General features: G+C 43.6%; 1 protein-coding gene across 1 annotated transcript in view; it reads left to right on the top strand.

Annotated features, from left to right (window-relative positions):
- Nucleotides 1-2,246: 2,246 nt before the first annotated feature.
- The window catches only part of METAP1 (methionyl aminopeptidase 1), a 51,987-nt gene continuing 36,130 nt past the window's right edge, over nucleotides 2,247-18,103 (top strand). The window contains exon 1 of the mRNA XM_063458605.1: nucleotides 2,247-2,397. Coding sequence (XP_063314675.1) covers nucleotides 2,284-2,397 — 114 coding nt within the window. The 5' untranslated portion in view covers nucleotides 2,247-2,283. The remainder of the gene's footprint in view (nucleotides 2,398-18,103) is intronic.

Raw genomic sequence — 18,103 nt, 5'->3', positions numbered from 1 at the left:
CTGAAGTGTCCCTTTAAGGACAAAATGATGGTCCATACCGTCATGCAGTTCAGGGCTTTAATGCTTAGTGACGGCATAGACCATCACATAGTGAAGGTACCAGAAGGGGGTTACATTTCGATGAATAGGGATCACCTTTGTCAGTTGGGACCAGTTAGTGCTGCTCAAAGCCCTTTAAATACCACGGTGCACAGTGTCCCTTAGTTTCACGGAGACCCTAAAGGTCTGGAAAGACATAGAAAGTGATGGCAGATGAGAACCATTCGGCCCAACTAGTCTGCTCAATTTTTATAAATACTTTCATTAGTCCCTGGCCTTATTTATTACTAGTATTTATAAAGTGCCAACAGATTCTGCAGCACTGTTATCTTATAGTTAGGATAGCCTTATGCATATCCCACGCATGCTTAAACTCCTTTACTGTGTTACCTCTACCACTTCAGCTGGAAGGCTACTCTATGCATCCACTACCCTCTCAGTAAAGTAATACTTCCGGATACTATTTTTAAACCTTTGTCCCTCTAATTTTAGAAATTAGAAATAGGAAATGTCGTCTTGTTGTGGTAGTTTTTCTTCTTTTAAATATAGTCTCCTCCTTTACTGTGTTGATTCGGGATCAGAATGTGAGCTGCTGAGATCACAGAACACGACATTAATACAAAGGTAAGGTCTATCCAAAGTAAGAGAAAAAAAAATAATTCAAAATGGATGGTATAGGATATGTAAAGGGATTGATGTCCCTTTACAAACACCAGGTAGCCCAGGAATGCCATGCCAAAAGGTGACAGGACACAGAAATGGAATGGAGGTATAAAAACAGGACACTGAAATGGAACACTGGGAGGGGGGAATGGGAAGAGAGTGAAGACGGGTACACAGAAATGGGGCCAGGGAGAGGAGAACGTAACACAGAAATAAGGGTGCGAGGTGGAGAAGTGGGAAAAGAATTGGACATGGGGCAGGGAGGTGTACAGGACACAGAAAAAGTGCTTGGGGAGAGTAAGAGACACACAAAAGGCACAAGACATTCAGAAGATGGGATAAAATGCAAAAAGGGCTAAAAAAGTAGGGGGGGGGGGGGCGGTGGGGAGTGGAGAGGAGAGGGGAAACACATTTGTGTTGGTGTGTACACAAAAATACTGCCCCTGGATATAACTAATAACATCATTCCTTATGCCAACCCCAAATATGGCGCAGCCTGCTGTTCCTCATCCCCAGAGCAAATGGACCCGTATTGCTCCCTCACCATTACTGTGGGGATTTTAAAAAGTCATTTCAATGGGACTGGAACTGTAAATTAACAGAGAACCTAGCCCTGGTCCACCATGCCCCCACCTGTGACCAGTGGAAGCCTGCTTATATATATATATTTTTTTTAATAAAAATGTTGTGCTTCCACAAAAAAAAAAAAAAAAAAGCAGACAAAAACCCCTCCTCCAAAAAATTAAACCCTATGTAGCCATGTGCAGTACTGTCTGCAGTGGCATAGTGGATCTCCTCGTGTTCTCTATGAACAGGGGGAGTGTTGGGCCGGCCCCCGCACGCAATGATTCCTCTACTGGAAGCACATGGCGCACTACAGCTGTCCTACTAACCTGATGATGCACATCCTGCAGTTTGCCGGTCAAGGGGTCATTTTATAACTTCCTTCTTCCGCTGACATGAAGAGATATTCCTACTCCAGACATATCATCATAACCACGCCCCCTCTACCCAGGAATAGAACCTTTACTACTCCAGAGATACATCAGTAACCCACTATTAGACATTCTAAATTCAGAACGCCTCCTGCTCATTCCCAACCACTGGGACTGTTACGTTTAATCAATTTATTCATACTTTATAATCGCTGTTACGCCATTTATAATTTGTAATCACTCAACCAATAAACTATTTGGAACTAAACAGTAAAAAAGAAAAAGAAAAACACGTTATAAAACTATCTAGAACTGGATAAGACAAGTAGTGAATCTGCAATTGATGTAGTACGACTCGTGGTTACTTATTTATCTTTTAGATAAGGGGTACACAGATGATGTGATGGTTATATCTCACACTTTGCTTATCTATACATATTCATACATGTCTGCTGCAGAAAGTAGATAGGTTTATTTAATTCTTCCCATCCATTGCCGTGAGTTACTGTAGCAGGGCCAACCTTTATACTTCTCCTCATTGGACCATGGGTGTATGTGAGCGGCCCTACGTGTTTAGCCCTACCTCTAGGACACAAGCCCAGCCCCATCTCCTCCCCGCCGTCCTGTGGGTGCAGCCGGGCTAGGCATGGCGGCGGTGGAGAGTAGAGTGTGTGAGACCGAGGACTGCACCAGCGAAGCCAAGCTGCAGTGCCCAACATGCATCAAACTGGGCATCCAGGGCTCCTACTTCTGCTCACAGGTACACCTTATTGGGTAGGGGGGAAGTCAGCGCCACCCATTGCCCTCCTGCTTTGCCATGCTGCCAGTGTGCTTACATGCATGTGCAGACCCTCCATGCGCCACAATCACACTGGGTTATAGATGGGGCACAGGACTACCCCATATACAGGCACATACATCTGAAAAAGGCAACCACACTGCTTTGTCATCACTCTCCCTCACAGACACTGACACATCCATTTTATGGAGAAGGTGGTGTCTGAATGAACCTGATTCATTGTTAGATTTGCAAGCTTGCTGACAGGGCCCTATCTTTTTAAATCCGTTTTTCCCTGTCATAGTATGTTTTTTCATTTCGCTTTATATACAGAACCAAACTGCTTATTGCGTGCTTTACACATTTTAATACATTCCATTCGAATAATTTAATGTGTGGTGGGTAACATTACATCGGAACCGCCTCTTTTACCCTGCACCATTAGAGGGGATAAAGTACAGAAAGGTACAAATTGTCTGAGTAAGGAAGCAATGAGGTTGTCCTGCATGTTATTTGCAGTAATTTGATGCATGCTCCTCCAAGCTTGGTTTTGTATTGTACATGGTACACATGCCGTTAAACCAGTCTTGGTTTATTTCTCCTTTTATATTTTCTTTGTAAAGATAATATTTCTCTCTTCACTCTAGGAATAACATACAAAAAATACATACTGTTACCTTTTATGTGAATGGATATGGCTGATTTGAAAACAAAATCTGTCTGCACCTCCCCTTTTGTCTTTGATAATATTCTTTATTAGGTTTTTGTTTTTGGCCAGCTGCACATTGCTAAATAGATTTTCTTGAACTCTAAAGGAAGACCATGAAAGGTTTCATACTTGTATTGACTGGCAGAAAATAGCTACTATTCACTTTGCTCAAATCCTAAAAGTGTGCCTAGGTACTGCACCCATGACATTTTGTGATGCACTACACAAGATGCACTTCTACTTACTCACATTTGATCTACCTTTAGTAGGCTGAATTCATTATTGGATGGATTGCATCATTGGTTTTTCACCCTCTGATCTTATATAGGTTTATAAGAAGCTGTTATGATGTTTCTATTTACCTGTGTTCCCTTCTATGTTGTACATAGTGCCAGTTAATTATCTTCTATTTTTATTTTGAAAGGGCTCTCCAACTTGTAATGTGATGTAATTCCAGTAAAATACAAGTTTAGCAGGCTAAGATTGCCACAAGGCATATGTATGTATATGTGTTTGTAGTATCTAGTTAATTACACGTAGCTAAGATACTGTCATCACTGTACTGACCAGGTGCAGGAATGTAAGAACTGGAATTACGCGTCCCTCTCCTTTGTATCAGATGAGCCACGTGGTTAGACCGGATGGATGAGTTTAGACTCTATTCATTAAATAGGTTAAGGGTATGTGTGGGTGTAGTTAATTGTGGGAGGAGCTACAGTGCTATATAAGGAATGTACTCTATGTATTCAGTACTCAGACTTTGCTGTATTTTGGTGACGCTAGTCCCTCTGAGTCCCGATCGGTGATCCAATAAAGAATCTCTTCCTTCCTGAAGAAACCTGTGTCCATCTCTCTGTGCTTGGCTTCCGTCAGTTTCTCCGGTATCATTTGGTGCATTGGCCGGGAAGCTCATCGTTCAACGGTAGCTGAGAGGCAGAGGCGTGAGACGGTCTATCTTTGCCCACGTTCTCTACGGCTGCACCCCTGAACTTCTGCGTGGACCTCCCTTCGTCTCGGCGCCACTGGTCTGTTGTCCAGGAGATCATCGGCCTCTACGTAAGAAGTGCTGGGGTGTCCCCGTCGATGAGTGTGAACTCAGGTTCAGGAACGAGGAGGTAAGATAACTGCTGTTTTAGACGGCAGGACCCGCTAGGGGTATACCGATTGTGCGGTAGGCCCAAAGGGGTTTTTGAATCTGTATCTGCCCCCTCTGTCGGAGGGAAGGAGCGAAGGCGCACCGCTCGATCGAACGCTCTTTAGTCAGACCGTTTGATTTGGTTAGTCAGGCGGGGTCCTGGTGTAAGATAGCCCTAGCCGGACACCGGTGTCTTGTCTAGACTAGCGTTCTAGGGTGTATATTACGTTCGCTAGGTCGGAGGGACCGGGAGACTAAGCGGCGCCTGTGTAAATTCGGTTCGCTAGTTCTCATCCTATCTGGGCTAAGTGGGAAGGCGTGTAAATTTGGAACCCACTAGACTTTTGATAGTACGACTAAGAGGCGCCTGTGTAAATTCGGATCTCTAGCTCGTTGTATAGTGCGACTAAGAGGCGCCTGTGTAAATTCGGATCTCTAGCTCGCTATGTATATGTGGTGATTGGGCAGTGTGGCTAACCAAAACGGGTGTATATAGTTTTAGGTAGTCCATTCAAGGTACTGGCCAATAGTTTAGTTGGGAATTGTAAATGTGTTAACGATTGTTTAGTAAAGTGTATATCTTGTTAGATAGCGCGAGCTCAGCCGTCTAGCGAGAGTGTTAATAGTGTGTTGCTGTATTATAGTGCACGGTACCATAACCCTGTATATTTACTGACATTGTATAATAAGTACTAATCATTGTCGTCCATTGCATGTTTAACACCATAACCACTAATAATTGTATTGTGACCTTAACTTGTGCTTTGACCTATGCTAACCGTACTGTAACCGCTATTTGTAAAAGACGATGTTACTGGGGTGTGTTATAGACGGGTAATTCGTATATAGAGAATTATAGCGTGGGTGACTGTGTAGTTACGCCAAAGGGCATAATATTGATTATATAGTGACTGGTGTAGCAGCTGTGTGTGTACGGGAATTCCCTGAGTGTTTATTGTTATTGTGTACGTTTCACTTGATAACCGTACCACGTGGTGCTGTTGCCAGAGGAAACGGGTGTGACTGTTGAATAGTACGCGTGTATAGTATTCGTTGTCGACGACGTTCCATTGTTAAATATGGGTGCGTCGCAGTCAACGATTCCGGATCCCTTAGGATGTATGGTTAAGAATTTTAAAAAGGGATTCAAGGTTTGTGATTTTGGGGTAAAGATGTCTCCTGTACGTTTGGTCACTTTGTGTACTAGGGAGTGGCCTACTTTGGTTGCGGCATGGCCGCCACGTGGCAGTTTGGATCCAACTCTGGTACAGCGCTTACACGTGGCTGTATCAGGTAGGCCTGAACTTTACGGCCAGTTTCCTTATATTGATTGTTGGAGACAGGCCGTAAATGACTCGCCAAAATGGCTCCGGACATGCCACGAGGAGCAGTGTCGCCTCATGGTAGCTAGGACTTGTTCGTCCACTAGGACTGGTGTTAGGCCCATTTTGGACACGCCCCCTGAGTCCGAGATCCCTTTGCCGCCCCCTTACTTTCCGTTAAGAAGAAGTGACGCAAACGCAGGAAGTCCTGTAACCCTTCCCTCACTACCCCCATCCACTTCCGCTTCCTCCTCCAGTGCAGGATCCACCCCCCCTCGTACTAAATCCCCCCTTCCAGATAGACCAACCTCCATTAAAAATGAATATCCTGATTTGGCGCCACTTCAGACTTCCGGTCAAGCTTCATCTAGCTCGGCCCGAAGTGTTCTATTCACTACCTTTTCCCAAAACCAACCTCCCACATCCCCATACCCTATCTCTCCCCGACCGGAACCCATGACTGACGCCTCTCTACGTAGCCCCATCCAAACCCGACAGTTGACTGGTGCCCAACAATTAAAGCATTATCAGATGCCTCTTCGCCTAAATCCCGGGTCAGCTTATATCGATGCCGCAGGTCAAATGGCACACGCTGACCCAGTCTTCGTATATGTCCCATTTACCACTACCGATCTTTTAAACTGGAAGACCCATAATTCCTCGTATACTGAGAAACCACAAGCCATGACTGATCTGTTCACCTCAATAGTACAGACGCATAATCCGACATGGGCTGATTGCCAGCAGTTACTAATGACTTTATTTAACAATGAGGAAAGGACAAGAATAAATCAAGCAGCCATTAAAGCATTAGAAGATAGAGCCCGTGCTTTGAACCAAGCTAATCCAGCAGCATGGGCCGCGACACACTATCCCAACACCGATCCCGATTGGAACGTAAATGGTGCTGATATGGTTCAACTCAGAGCCTATAGAGACGCTATAATTGCTGGCATGAAAGCCGGAGGAAAGAAGGCTATTAATATGTCGAAGACAGTTGAGGTGATCCAGAAAAGCGATGAAGCGCCCAGTGTCTTTTATGACCGATTATTGGAGGCGTACCGCTTGTACACCCCCTTTAATCCGGAAGACGCAGACAATTCCCGAATGGTTAACTCCGCCTTTGTCAGCCAAGCATACGGAGATATTAAGCGCAAGCTACAAAAGTTAGAAGGGTTTGCAGGTATGTCAATCACCCAACTAATGGAGGTAGCAAATAAGGTGTATATGAATAGGGAAACAGAAAGCAAGAAAGAGGAGGAGCGCAAGATGCGTAGAAAGGCTGATATGCTAGCGGTAGCAATCGCAGGCGTAGATAAACGGGGCCCAGATAGAGGCAATAATAGATGGAGTAGGGAGCCTTTGAGTAGGGATCAGTGTGCGTATTGCAAGGAAGAAGGGCATTGGAGGAACGAATGTCCGCAAAGAGAGCAGTACGAGAGGGTCCTACCCAGGGCAGGCTACGGAAACTTTAGAGGCAGAGCGAGAGGTAGAGGAGGCCCCGGAGGGAGTAATGGTTATAGAGGGAGTAATGGGAACAGAGGAAGTGTTAGGGAAGACAGGTATATTCCAGCAGCGCAAAGGTCCCGCGATAGAGAAGGTAGGGACTTTGTAGGATTGGCTGACACGGTCATGGAGGACTATTGATACCGACCGGGCTCCATCCCCCTTGGTCGAGCGGAGCCTATGGTCGATGTATCAATAGGGGGGAAAAGGAGTGCGTTCATGATCGACACTGGTGCTGAACATTCAGTGGTGACTAATCTAGTTGCTCCTCCATCTGGAAGGACTATTACTGTGATAGGAGCAACTGGAAGAAGTGCTGAAAGACCGGTTCTTAAAAGTCGACTCTGTACATTGGGAGGCCACGTAGTAAAACACCAATTCCTTTATATGCCTGAATGTCCAGTCCAATTGCTGGGACGTGATATGCTATCCAAATTACAAGCGCAGATTACGTTCCTACCAGATGGAACAACATCTTTAAAGTTTAATGGACCTTCAGGTATTATGACTTTATCCGTACCAAAGGAAGAAGAGTGGCGACTTTATACAGTGTTGACTAGCCAAAACCCTAGGAGTGATGAGACATTGTTTAACATACCAGGAGTTTGGGCAGAGAACAACCCACCAGGACTGGCCCGCAATATTCCACCTATAAAAATTGAACTGAAACATGGGGTTTATCCAGTGAGCCTGAGACAATACCACATCCCGCAGAAGGCTAAGAAGAACATCCAATCCTATCTGGATAAGTTCATACGGTATGGTATCCTAAAATTCTGTACTTCCCCCTGGAACACCCCATTGCTGCCTGTTCAAAAGCCCGGCACAGATGAGTATCGACCTGTGCAGGACTTAAGAGCAGTCAATGATGCGGTTGTTAGTATACATCCAGTTGTACCCAATCCATATAACCTGCTTGCTTTAATTCCGGGCGGGGCTACTTACTTCACAGTTTTAGACCTCAAAGATGCCTTTTTTTGCCTCCGAATTGCCGCAGAAAGTCAATGTATTTTCGCTTTCCAGTGGGAGAACGCTGTAACGGGCTCAAAACGCCAAATGACTTGGACAAGACTGCCCCAAGGGTTTAAAAATTCACCTACCCTATTTGGTTCAGCCCTAAGTCAAGATCTATTGGATTTCGAGTCCATCCCAGGAGAGTGTGTATTGTTACAATATGTAGATGACTTGTTGATAGCAGCAGTTACAAAAGAAATCTGTCAGCAAGCAACGCACGATCTACTACATATTCTCTGGAAGGCAGGATACAAGGTGTCCAGGAAGAAGGCTCAGTTGTGTTTGCCAACTGTCAAGTATCTGGGATTCCATATCTCTGAAGGTCAAAGGATTATGGGGCCAGAGAGAAAAGAAGCTGTCTGCCAAATACCAATACCCAAGAATAGAAGACAAGTGCGAGAATTCTTGGGGGCAGCAGGCTTCTGTAGGATATGGATTCCCAGCTATGCGATACTAGCAAAACCTCTGTACGCAGCCATCAAAGGTACAGAGCACGACCCCTTCTTATGGACCCAAGAACAGCAAACGGCATTTGAAGATGTGAAGAAGGCTTTGATGAGTGCCCCAGCATTAGGTCTACCTGATCACACACGACCATTCTACTTATATGTACACGAGCAAAGAAGAATGGCTGTGGGAGTATTGACACAGTACTTGGGATCATGGCAAAGACCTGTTGCCTACATGTCTAAGCAACTGGATGCAGTGGCCAGCGGACTTCCACCTTGTCTAAGAGCCGTAGCTGCAGCCGCCCTGCTAGTAGCTGAAGCCGATAAACTCACTCTGGGTCAAGAACTTTATGTACGAGTCCCACATGCAGTACAGACGTTGTTGGATTACAAAGGAAATCATTGGTTTAGTAACAGCCGTATGACCAAGTATCAAGCAATGTTGTGTGAAAACCCAAGAGTGCATTTAGAGACTGTAAACACCTTAAATCCAGCTACCCTTTTGCCACAACCTACTGAAAGTCAACATGATTGTTTGGAAGTAATGGATGAAGTATTCTCAAGTAGACCAGATCTTCGTGATTTTTCCATCCAGAACCCCGATGTTCAATATTACACCGACGGCAGTAGTTATGTGAAAGAAGGGATCCGCTATGCAGGATATGCAGTAACAACCATAGACAAGGTGATAGAAGCTCGGCCACTGGCGAAAGGAACATCAGCACAAAAGGCAGAATTGATAGCACTAACACGAGCGTTACAATTGGCTGAAGGTTTAAGAGTGAATATCTATACGGACTCTAAGTATGCGTTTTTAACCACTCATGCCCACGGAGCTTTGTATAAAGAAAGAGGACTACTGAATTCAGAAGGCAAAGAAATCAAGTACGCAGCTGAAATCCTACAACTATTGGAAGCAGTGTGGGAGCCGAAAGAAGTCGGTATCATACATTGTCGAGCGCATCTGAGAGGAGATGGTGATGTAACCAAGGGAAATCGGATGGCAGATAGTGCAGCTAAGCGTGCTGCTGAATCAGGAAGACAGGAGTATGTGGGGCATATAGCTGCTCTTATACCAACCCCACTGTCCCAATGGACTCCAGTTTATACAGCTCAAGAAGAGGAGTGGTTAAAGACTGAACCGGGAAAGTATCTGGAGAACAAGTGGTATCAGCTAGAAGATGGAAGAATAGTTATACCAGCATCGCTAGCGGTAGAAATTGTCCAAAATTATCATAACGGGACACATTCTGGGAGAGACAGTACTGAAGAATCTCTTAGAAAACATTTCTACATACCAAGATTGTCCAACTTGACTCAGGCCATTGTACGTAGATGTGTAACGTGTGCTAAGAATAATGCAAGACAAGGACCAGTAAAGCCACCAGGAGTCCAGTTTATGGGGGGACTCCCCATGTCCGATCTACAAATAGACTTTACAGTAATGCCTAAATCGGGTGGACATCGTTACCTGTTGGTAATTGTGTGCACCTATTCAGGCTGGGTAGAAGCATGTCCTACTCGTACAGAGAAAGCAGGAGAAGTTGTAAGATTCCTGCTACGAGAAATAATACCCCGATATGGACTACCCTGTTCTATAGGATCGGACAATGGTCCAGCTTTTGTTCATCAGTGCCTACAACAACTGACTCATATGCTTGGTATAAAGTGGAGGCTTCATACTGCATATAGACCCCAGAGTTCTGGTAAGGTAGAGAGAATGAATAGAACTATCAAGAACCAGTTGGCTAAAATGTGTCAGGAAACCCAACTTAAGTGGAACGTTCTCTTACCCATAGCTTTATTGCGAATCCGCAGTACCCCTACCAGAAGGATGGGCCTCTCTCCTTTTGAAATCATGTATGGGCGACCACCTCCCGTACTTGGTAACTTAAGGGGGGATTTGAGTCAGTTGGGAGAAGGAATTACCCGGCAGCAGGTTGTAGAGTTGGGTAAGACTATGGAGGAGGTACAGAAATGGGTACAAGATAGATTACCGGTGAATATTTATCCCCCTGTTCATAGTTATCATCCAGGAGATCAAGTGTGGATTAAAGAGTGGAATAATGTACCGTTAGGGCCCAAGTGGAGAGGTCCTTATGTTGTTCTTTTGTCTACCCCTACAGCAATAAAAGTAGCAGAAGTGACTCCGTGGATACATCACTCCAGGGTTAAACCAGCAGCAGTCGATTCTTGGCAAGTTACAGTAGATCCAGAGAATCCCTGCAAGATCCGGTTAAAACGCACTACTCAGTCGGAGTAACGAGGAATTATTGTGGATTACAAATTTTATTGTTACAGGTGTGAGTGAGAAGGCCATAATAAAGCCTGTCCGCTTACCAACACATAGTGTATAAGCCAGGAAAGTCTCGAAGGGACACCTGTGAAGACGAGCAGAACTCCATTCCCTGCAGCCCTCACATCCTGGAAGCTGAGGTTCCATCGCACGGACGAAGACTGAGGATGACGGCGAAAGATGTGCTTTTGATAGTGTTTATTTATATGTGTTTTTATATTCAGGAAGGTAGAGGTACCGACACTCCTAGCTGTGAGGTATGCATTAAGACTACGAGAACAGGTAACCATATTTCCCAAACCCTAATTTGGCATTCACAATACGAATGTAAAGGAGAGGTATCAAGATGTAGATACCTAAATATAGACTATAGTGTGTGCCATTTAGGAGTAGGAGAACCTAAGTGCTTCAGTCCAGAGTATCAACCTCGTACAATTTGGTTGACTCTCAGGAATGGAGATCCTCAGGGGACCCTAATTAATAAAACGGTGTTAGAATCCGTACATTCTTCGGGTGTTCTGCTATTTGATGCATGTAAGGCGATATCAAGTGGTAGAAAACCGTGGAATGTATGTGGGGATCTTAGATGGGAGAGGACGTATGGGTCTAACGATAAATATATTTGTCCCAGTAGCAAAAATAAATATGTGAGTCCTAGATGCCCAAATAAAGACTATAACTTTTGTCCATATTGGTCTTGTGTGGGGTGGGCGACTTGGGGACAGACAGTAGATAAAGACATGATAGTGACTAAGTTGCCTACCAATCCATACTGTAAGTCTATGGAATGCAACCCAGTCCATATACTTATTAATAACCCCGACAAGTTCTTAGATAAGTATGGAAATTTATTTGGGTTTCAAATATACGGGACGGGTTTAGACCCTGGGACAATATTATTTATAGGGATAGAGACTGATACGGTATCCTCCCAGACTCATCAAGTATACCATTCCTTTTACGAAGAGATGAGTATAGATAATAAGATCCCCCATAATGCTAAAAACCTGTTCATTGATCTAGCTGAAAGTATTGCCGGTAGTCTTAATGTTACCAACTGCTATGTGTGTGGAGGTACTAACATGGGAGACCAATGGCCTTAGGAAGCAAAGGAGGTAATGTCCGGTTCTGAGGCAGTTCAACAATTAATATCTTCACAAGCCGATTATCAGATGAGTGTTAGAGGTAAATCTGAGTGGAGATTAAAGACCTCCATCATAGGTTATGTTTGCATAGCAAGGAAAGGAATGATGTATAATACTTCTGTAGGAGAATTAACTTGTCTAGGGCAAAAAGCTTATGATGATGATACAAAGAATACAACTTGGTGGTCGGCTTCAAATGTCTCAGAACCATCTAACCCGTTTGCTAGATACGCCAATTTAAAGGACGTGTGGTTTGATTTATCCATCACATCTACCTGGAGAGCCCCAGCAAATTTGTACTGGATCTGTGGTAAGAAAGCCTACTCGGAGCTGCCACAGGACTGGGAAGGGGCATGTGTGTTGGGTATGCTCAAACCATCCTTCTTCTTGTTACCGATTGAAACAGGTGAGACTTTAGGTGTTAAAGTGTATGATGTGAATCATAGGAAGAAAAGGGGACCCATAGAGATAGGCACCTGGGAAGATAATGAATGGCCTCCCCAGCGTATCATAGATTATTATGGGCCAGCCACGTGGGCAGAAGATGGTACCTTTGGTTATAGAACCCCAATTTATATGCTCAACCGTATTATAAGATTACAGGCGGTGGTTGAGATTATTACTAATGAGACCTCACAAGCACTCAATCTTCTAGCGAAGCATAATACCAGGATGAGGACAGCAGTCTACCAAAATAGATTAGCCTTGGATTACCTTTTGGCAGTAGAGGGAGGTGTATGTGGGAAGTTTAATCTGAGCAATTGCTGTCTTCAAATAGATGACGAAGGGCAAGCAATAGCTGAGCTTACTAGCCATATGGTTAAACTAGCGCATGTGCCTACTCAGGTATGGAAAGGGTACAATCCAAGTAGTTGGTTTGGTAACTGGTATGAGCGGTTTGGAGGGCTTAAGGCAGTGGTAGGTGGAGTCCTACTGATTTTACTGTTGTGTCTACTCCTACCGTGTCTTATTCCTTTAGTAGTTAGGTCTGTGCAAAGCCTGATAGGAAGTATAGCAGAGAGGAAGGCTGCTGCACAGATAATGGCGATATATAAGTATAAGGCTCTAGATCAGGGAGAACCAATGCAAGAAGATGAATGTTGAAGATTCACATCATAAGATAAGTCTGGTCTGGTTCATGGTAACCTGAGGTATATGCAAACCAAGGTTAAGTGATGCCTCAAGTAATTGTGAAATATCAGAGGCATCAAAGGGGGGAATGTGATGTAATTCCAGTAAAATACAAGTTTAGCAGGCTAAGATTGCCACAAGGCATATGTATGTATATGTGTTTGTAGTATCTAGTTAATTACACGTAGCTAAGATACTGTCATCACTGTACTGACCAGGTGCAGGAATGTAAGAACTGGAATTACGCGTCCCTCTCCTTTGTATCAGATGAGCCACGTGGTTAGACCGGATGGATGAGTTTAGACTCTATTCATTAAATAGGTTAAGGGTATGTGTGGGTGTAGTTAATTGTGGGAGGAGCTACAGTGCTATATAAGGAATGTACTCTATGTATTCAGTACTCAGACTTTGCTGTATTTTGGTGACGCTAGTCCCTCTGAGTCCCGATCGGTGATCCAATAAAGAATCTCTTCCTTCCTGAAGAAACCTGTGTCCATCTCTCTGTGCTTGGCTTCCGTCAGTTTCTCCGGTATCAGTAAGACAATAAACACTGCATTTCGCTCATGATATACACCTTCACTTGACAATCACTTGAGTTATAGGGAAGAGTAGGAGAACTCTCTTCTAGCCAGTTCTGCTCTCTGTCAGAGTACTATTGCTCTAGTAAGGATGTCTCATGCTAAGAACAGAGGTCATTCTGTCCTGATGCTGACGTGCTGGTAATCATGGGGTCATCTAGAATGTGTAGCACATGTATAGAGGTTGACCAAGGGAAGTCCCAACAACCTGTGATCCTAATGGCATTTCATTAAAATAACACTTCAAGCAATATAGCCACCACAGCCTGCAAGGCCATGCAGGATTGTGATCATTTCAGCCTAGTATGCAAGACCATTTGGAGAACACTTAAGTAGAATGGAGCTGCGGGTCTTTTCTAGCAGATCAGAGTCAGTCAAATTTGAGTACTGCTATCTTAAACCAGAACTAACTAATATTATCAATTGTCTTTTCTTTTTCTTTTTTTTTTCTTTAACCTTTTGACAGCCACTAGAGGCAGGTTTACCCTGCAATAAAAACATTGCCATTCCCGCAGAACCGCAATGTTTCCAGCGGACGAGTTAAAACAGGGAGAGCATTGCACTTATGACGGTTCCTATAATGTTTCTTTACATACTCATACGTCTTGTTTATCTGCATAAATATAACCAAACAAATGAGAGATGGACCTTTTAAAGGATCACTATAGTGTCAGGAAAACAAACCCGTTTTCCTGGCACTGTCATCCTTGGGGGACCCTCACTCTCAGGGTCCCCCTCCCGTGGCGCTGAAGGGGTTAAAACCCGTTCAGCAGCTTACCTTAAGCCTGCGCCGGGCTCCCTCGGCGCTGGTGACCTCTCCGCCGATGTCAGCTCCAGAGTGGAGCGAAATGTGCATGCGCCGCAAGTGCTGTGCGCGCATTTAAACAGTCCCATAGGAAAGCATTTCTCAGAAGCGCCTCTAGCGGCCGTCAGAGGTTGGATTAACCCTGCTATGTAAACATAGCAGTCATTGAGCTGAAGTGGTCTGGGTGACTATAGTGTCCCTTTAAGGAAAGTCTTTGCATTTGGTGATTTAGTAGAAGGAAAAAAGATCTAGGAGAAATAGTAACAGCACACTAGGGCTGCAGTTATACATATTAAATCTCTAATAAGCGCAAAGCTTCTGTCCGCATCTGGCTTCGGAAATTTTGGTTATAGAAAAGCAGAGTGCCACTATGCAGGGAGGCCACTGATTGGCTGAGAGCAGTCAGCTGATGCTTTCAGACAATCCATGACTCCTCATTTAATAAACTGACTTGCACATTTTTTTTGTAAATTGTGAGTCAGCTAACCACTCTCAGTCAATCAGCAGTGCTCCAGCAGGCGGTGTCTGACAGCCACTTGAGGCATAATTAGTGACAATTGTAAACATTGCCATTTATTCCAAATGGTTATGTTTACATTTATCAGAATATCGATTTGTGACATCATATACCCACTACAGTAAAAGTTAATAGGAGGTATTTTGGAATGCAGAAGGTTTAGATGCAGTATTCACAATACATTTGTTTCTTAAAACCTTTTACATTTTAATTATTTAGGCCAAATCCTATACAATGCATAGACAATGTTTCAATGGAAACTCTAATGGAGTTTCAATGGAAATGTAATGATTGAACAGTCACTTTAAAAACTACTTTTTGTCAAGTGTCAAAACATGTGTTTTTTTTTTTTTTTTTTTGGCATGTGGTTGACCTTTGTTTCTGCCTGGTGTAAGCATTTACAGGCCAGGAGGGTACATGAAGCTGTAAATGGTATGGCCACAGCATGGTGCAGTTTGGCAGTGCTAAAAATAAGTGTTCACTGGTTCCTACACATGGAGTTTGGCAGTTGTCTTACATTTAAGTTGTATTTTTTTGAGTGTACAGTATAACTGCACTCCATGTTTTTCTTTGGAATTGTGAAAAATCTTCAAAGTGTGAGGGGAAAAAGCATATACCGTAGTTCTGACACTTTTTAAGAAACTGCTAATGTAGAGTAGTCTTGCTTTACAAGGGTTTGTTCTATAACTATAGAGATCTGCTTTTCACCATGCCATTTTTTTCTTTGTTTTTATAGGGTTTTTAAAAGCTGTTTGAAATGAACAACCTAGTAACTAATGCATTTTTACTTTCTTAAACAAACACTCCAAGCACCATAACCACTACAGTACCTTGGTGCACCACCTAATGTATATAGTCAAACGGTTTGATAATAGTCGTTTCTTTTTTTTTCTGTTAGCTCTCCTGAGCTAAGCCACCCAAAAATTAGCTCATTGAAGTACCCTTGAGACTGCAGAAAAAGCAGTGTGCAACAACTAGCGAACCCAATGAGACAAGCCGTGAGCAAACAGTTTTATTATTTACATTGGGGGTGGGGTACCAGTGCGTGCTGTAGTGGTTGTGGTGCTTGGAGTGTACCTTTAATTAATTTATGGTTTTCTTCAGTATAGTCAATTGGTAGGTAATGGTTTATTCCAAAAAAAAGATTAAAAAACAAAAACTTTCAGATCGTCAGTTATGAGATGAAAGATCAACTTAAACTAGTTAGAGCTTAAAGTGGATCTATCCCTACCCTCCATCCCCAAAAATATGTATTTCATAAAGATAGAATCTTTATGAAATACTCACATTGACTGCTTTAGTTCCTCCATAGATCTCAGTGCTCTACTCATGCGCATGTGTGAGAGTACAGTGTGGACATTACGTTCTAGCAGCTTAAGCATCAGTACCTGAAAATGATGCAGTGGATAAAGATGGCGGCACGTGAGTGGAGCAGGTCTCCTCCCCAACCCACACATCTAAAAACACATGGATTTCAAGATCAGAGACAACATGGGTTTACTTCAGGGAGATTATGCCAAACTAATCTTATTGATTTTTTTGATTGGGTAACTAAAATTATAGATCAGGGTGGTGCAGTAGACATTGCCTACCTAGATTTCAGTAAGGCTTTTGACACTGTTGCACATAGAAGGCTTATCAATAAACTACAATCTTTGAGTTTGGATTCCAATATTGTTGAATGTGTGAGGCAGTGGTTGAGTGACAGGCAACAGAGGGTTGTAGTCAATGGAGTATATTCGAAGCTTGGGCTTGTCACCAGTGGGGTACCTCAGGGATCTGTACTTGGACCCATTCTCTTTAATATTTTTATTAGTGATATTGCAGAAGGTCTTGATGGTAAGGTGTGTCTTTTTGCGGATGATACTAAGATATGTAACAGGGTTGATGTTCCAGGAGGGATAAGCCAAATGGCTAATGATTTAGGTAAACTAGAAAAATGGTCAGAGTTGTGGCAACTGACATTTAATGTGGATAAGTGCAAGATAATGCATCTTGGACGTAAAAACCCAAGGGCAGAGTACAGAATATTTTATAGAGTCCTAACCTCAACATCTGAGGGGTTTAGGGGTGATTATTTCTGATGACTTAAAGGTAGGCAGATAATGTAATAGAGCAGCAGGAAATGCTAGCAGAATGCTTGGTTGTATAGGGAGAGGTATTAGAAGTAGAAAGAGGGAAGTGCTCATGCCATTGTACAGAACACTGGTGAGACCTCACTTGGAGTATTGTACGCAGTACTGGAGACCGTATCTTCACAAGGATATTGATACCTTAGAGAGAATTCAGAGAAGGGATACTAAACTGGTTCATGGATTGCAGGATAAAACTTACCAGGAAAGGTTAAAGGACCACTATAGTGCCAGGAAAACATACTCGTTTTCCTGGCACTATAGTGCTCTTAGGGTGCCCCCACCCTCAGGGACCCCCTCCCGCCCGGCTCTGGGGAGAGGAAAGGGTTAAAACTTACCTTTATTCCAGCGCCGGGCGGGGAGCTCTCCTCCTCCTCTCCGCCTCCGATCCTCCCTTTCGGCTGAATGCGCACGTGCGGAAAGAGCTGTGCGCGCATTCAGCCGGTCGCATAAGAAAACATTTACAATGCTTTCCTATGGACGCTTGCGTGCTCTCACTGTGATTTTCACAGTGAGAATCACGCAAGCGCCTCTAGCGGTTGTCAGTGAGACAGCCACTAGAGGATTTAGAGGCTGGCTTAACCCTTATGTAAACATATCAGTTTCTCTGAAACTACTATGTTTATATAAAAAAGGGTTAAACCTAGCTGGACCTGGCACCCAGACCACTTTATTAAGCTGAAGTGGTCTGGGTGCCTAGAGTGGTCCTTTAAAGGATCTTAACATGTATAGCTTGGAGGAAAGACGAGACAGGTGGGATATTATAGAAACATTTAAATACACAAAGGGAATCAACACAGTAAAGGAGGAGACTATATTTAAAAGAAGAAAAACTACCACAACAAGAGGACATAGTCTTAAATTAAAGGTACAAAGGTTTAAAAATATCAGGAAGTATTACTTTACTGAGAGGGTAGTGGATGCATGGAAAGGCCTTCCAGCTGAAGTG

This window comes from Pelobates fuscus, chromosome 6 (assembly GCF_036172605.1).
Source record: "Pelobates fuscus isolate aPelFus1 chromosome 6, aPelFus1.pri, whole genome shotgun sequence".
Lineage (NCBI taxonomy): Eukaryota > Metazoa > Chordata > Amphibia > Anura > Pelobatidae > Pelobates > Pelobates fuscus.
Note: the sequence above shows the minus strand (reverse complement) of the source record. Positions and strands in the feature narration are given on the sequence as shown.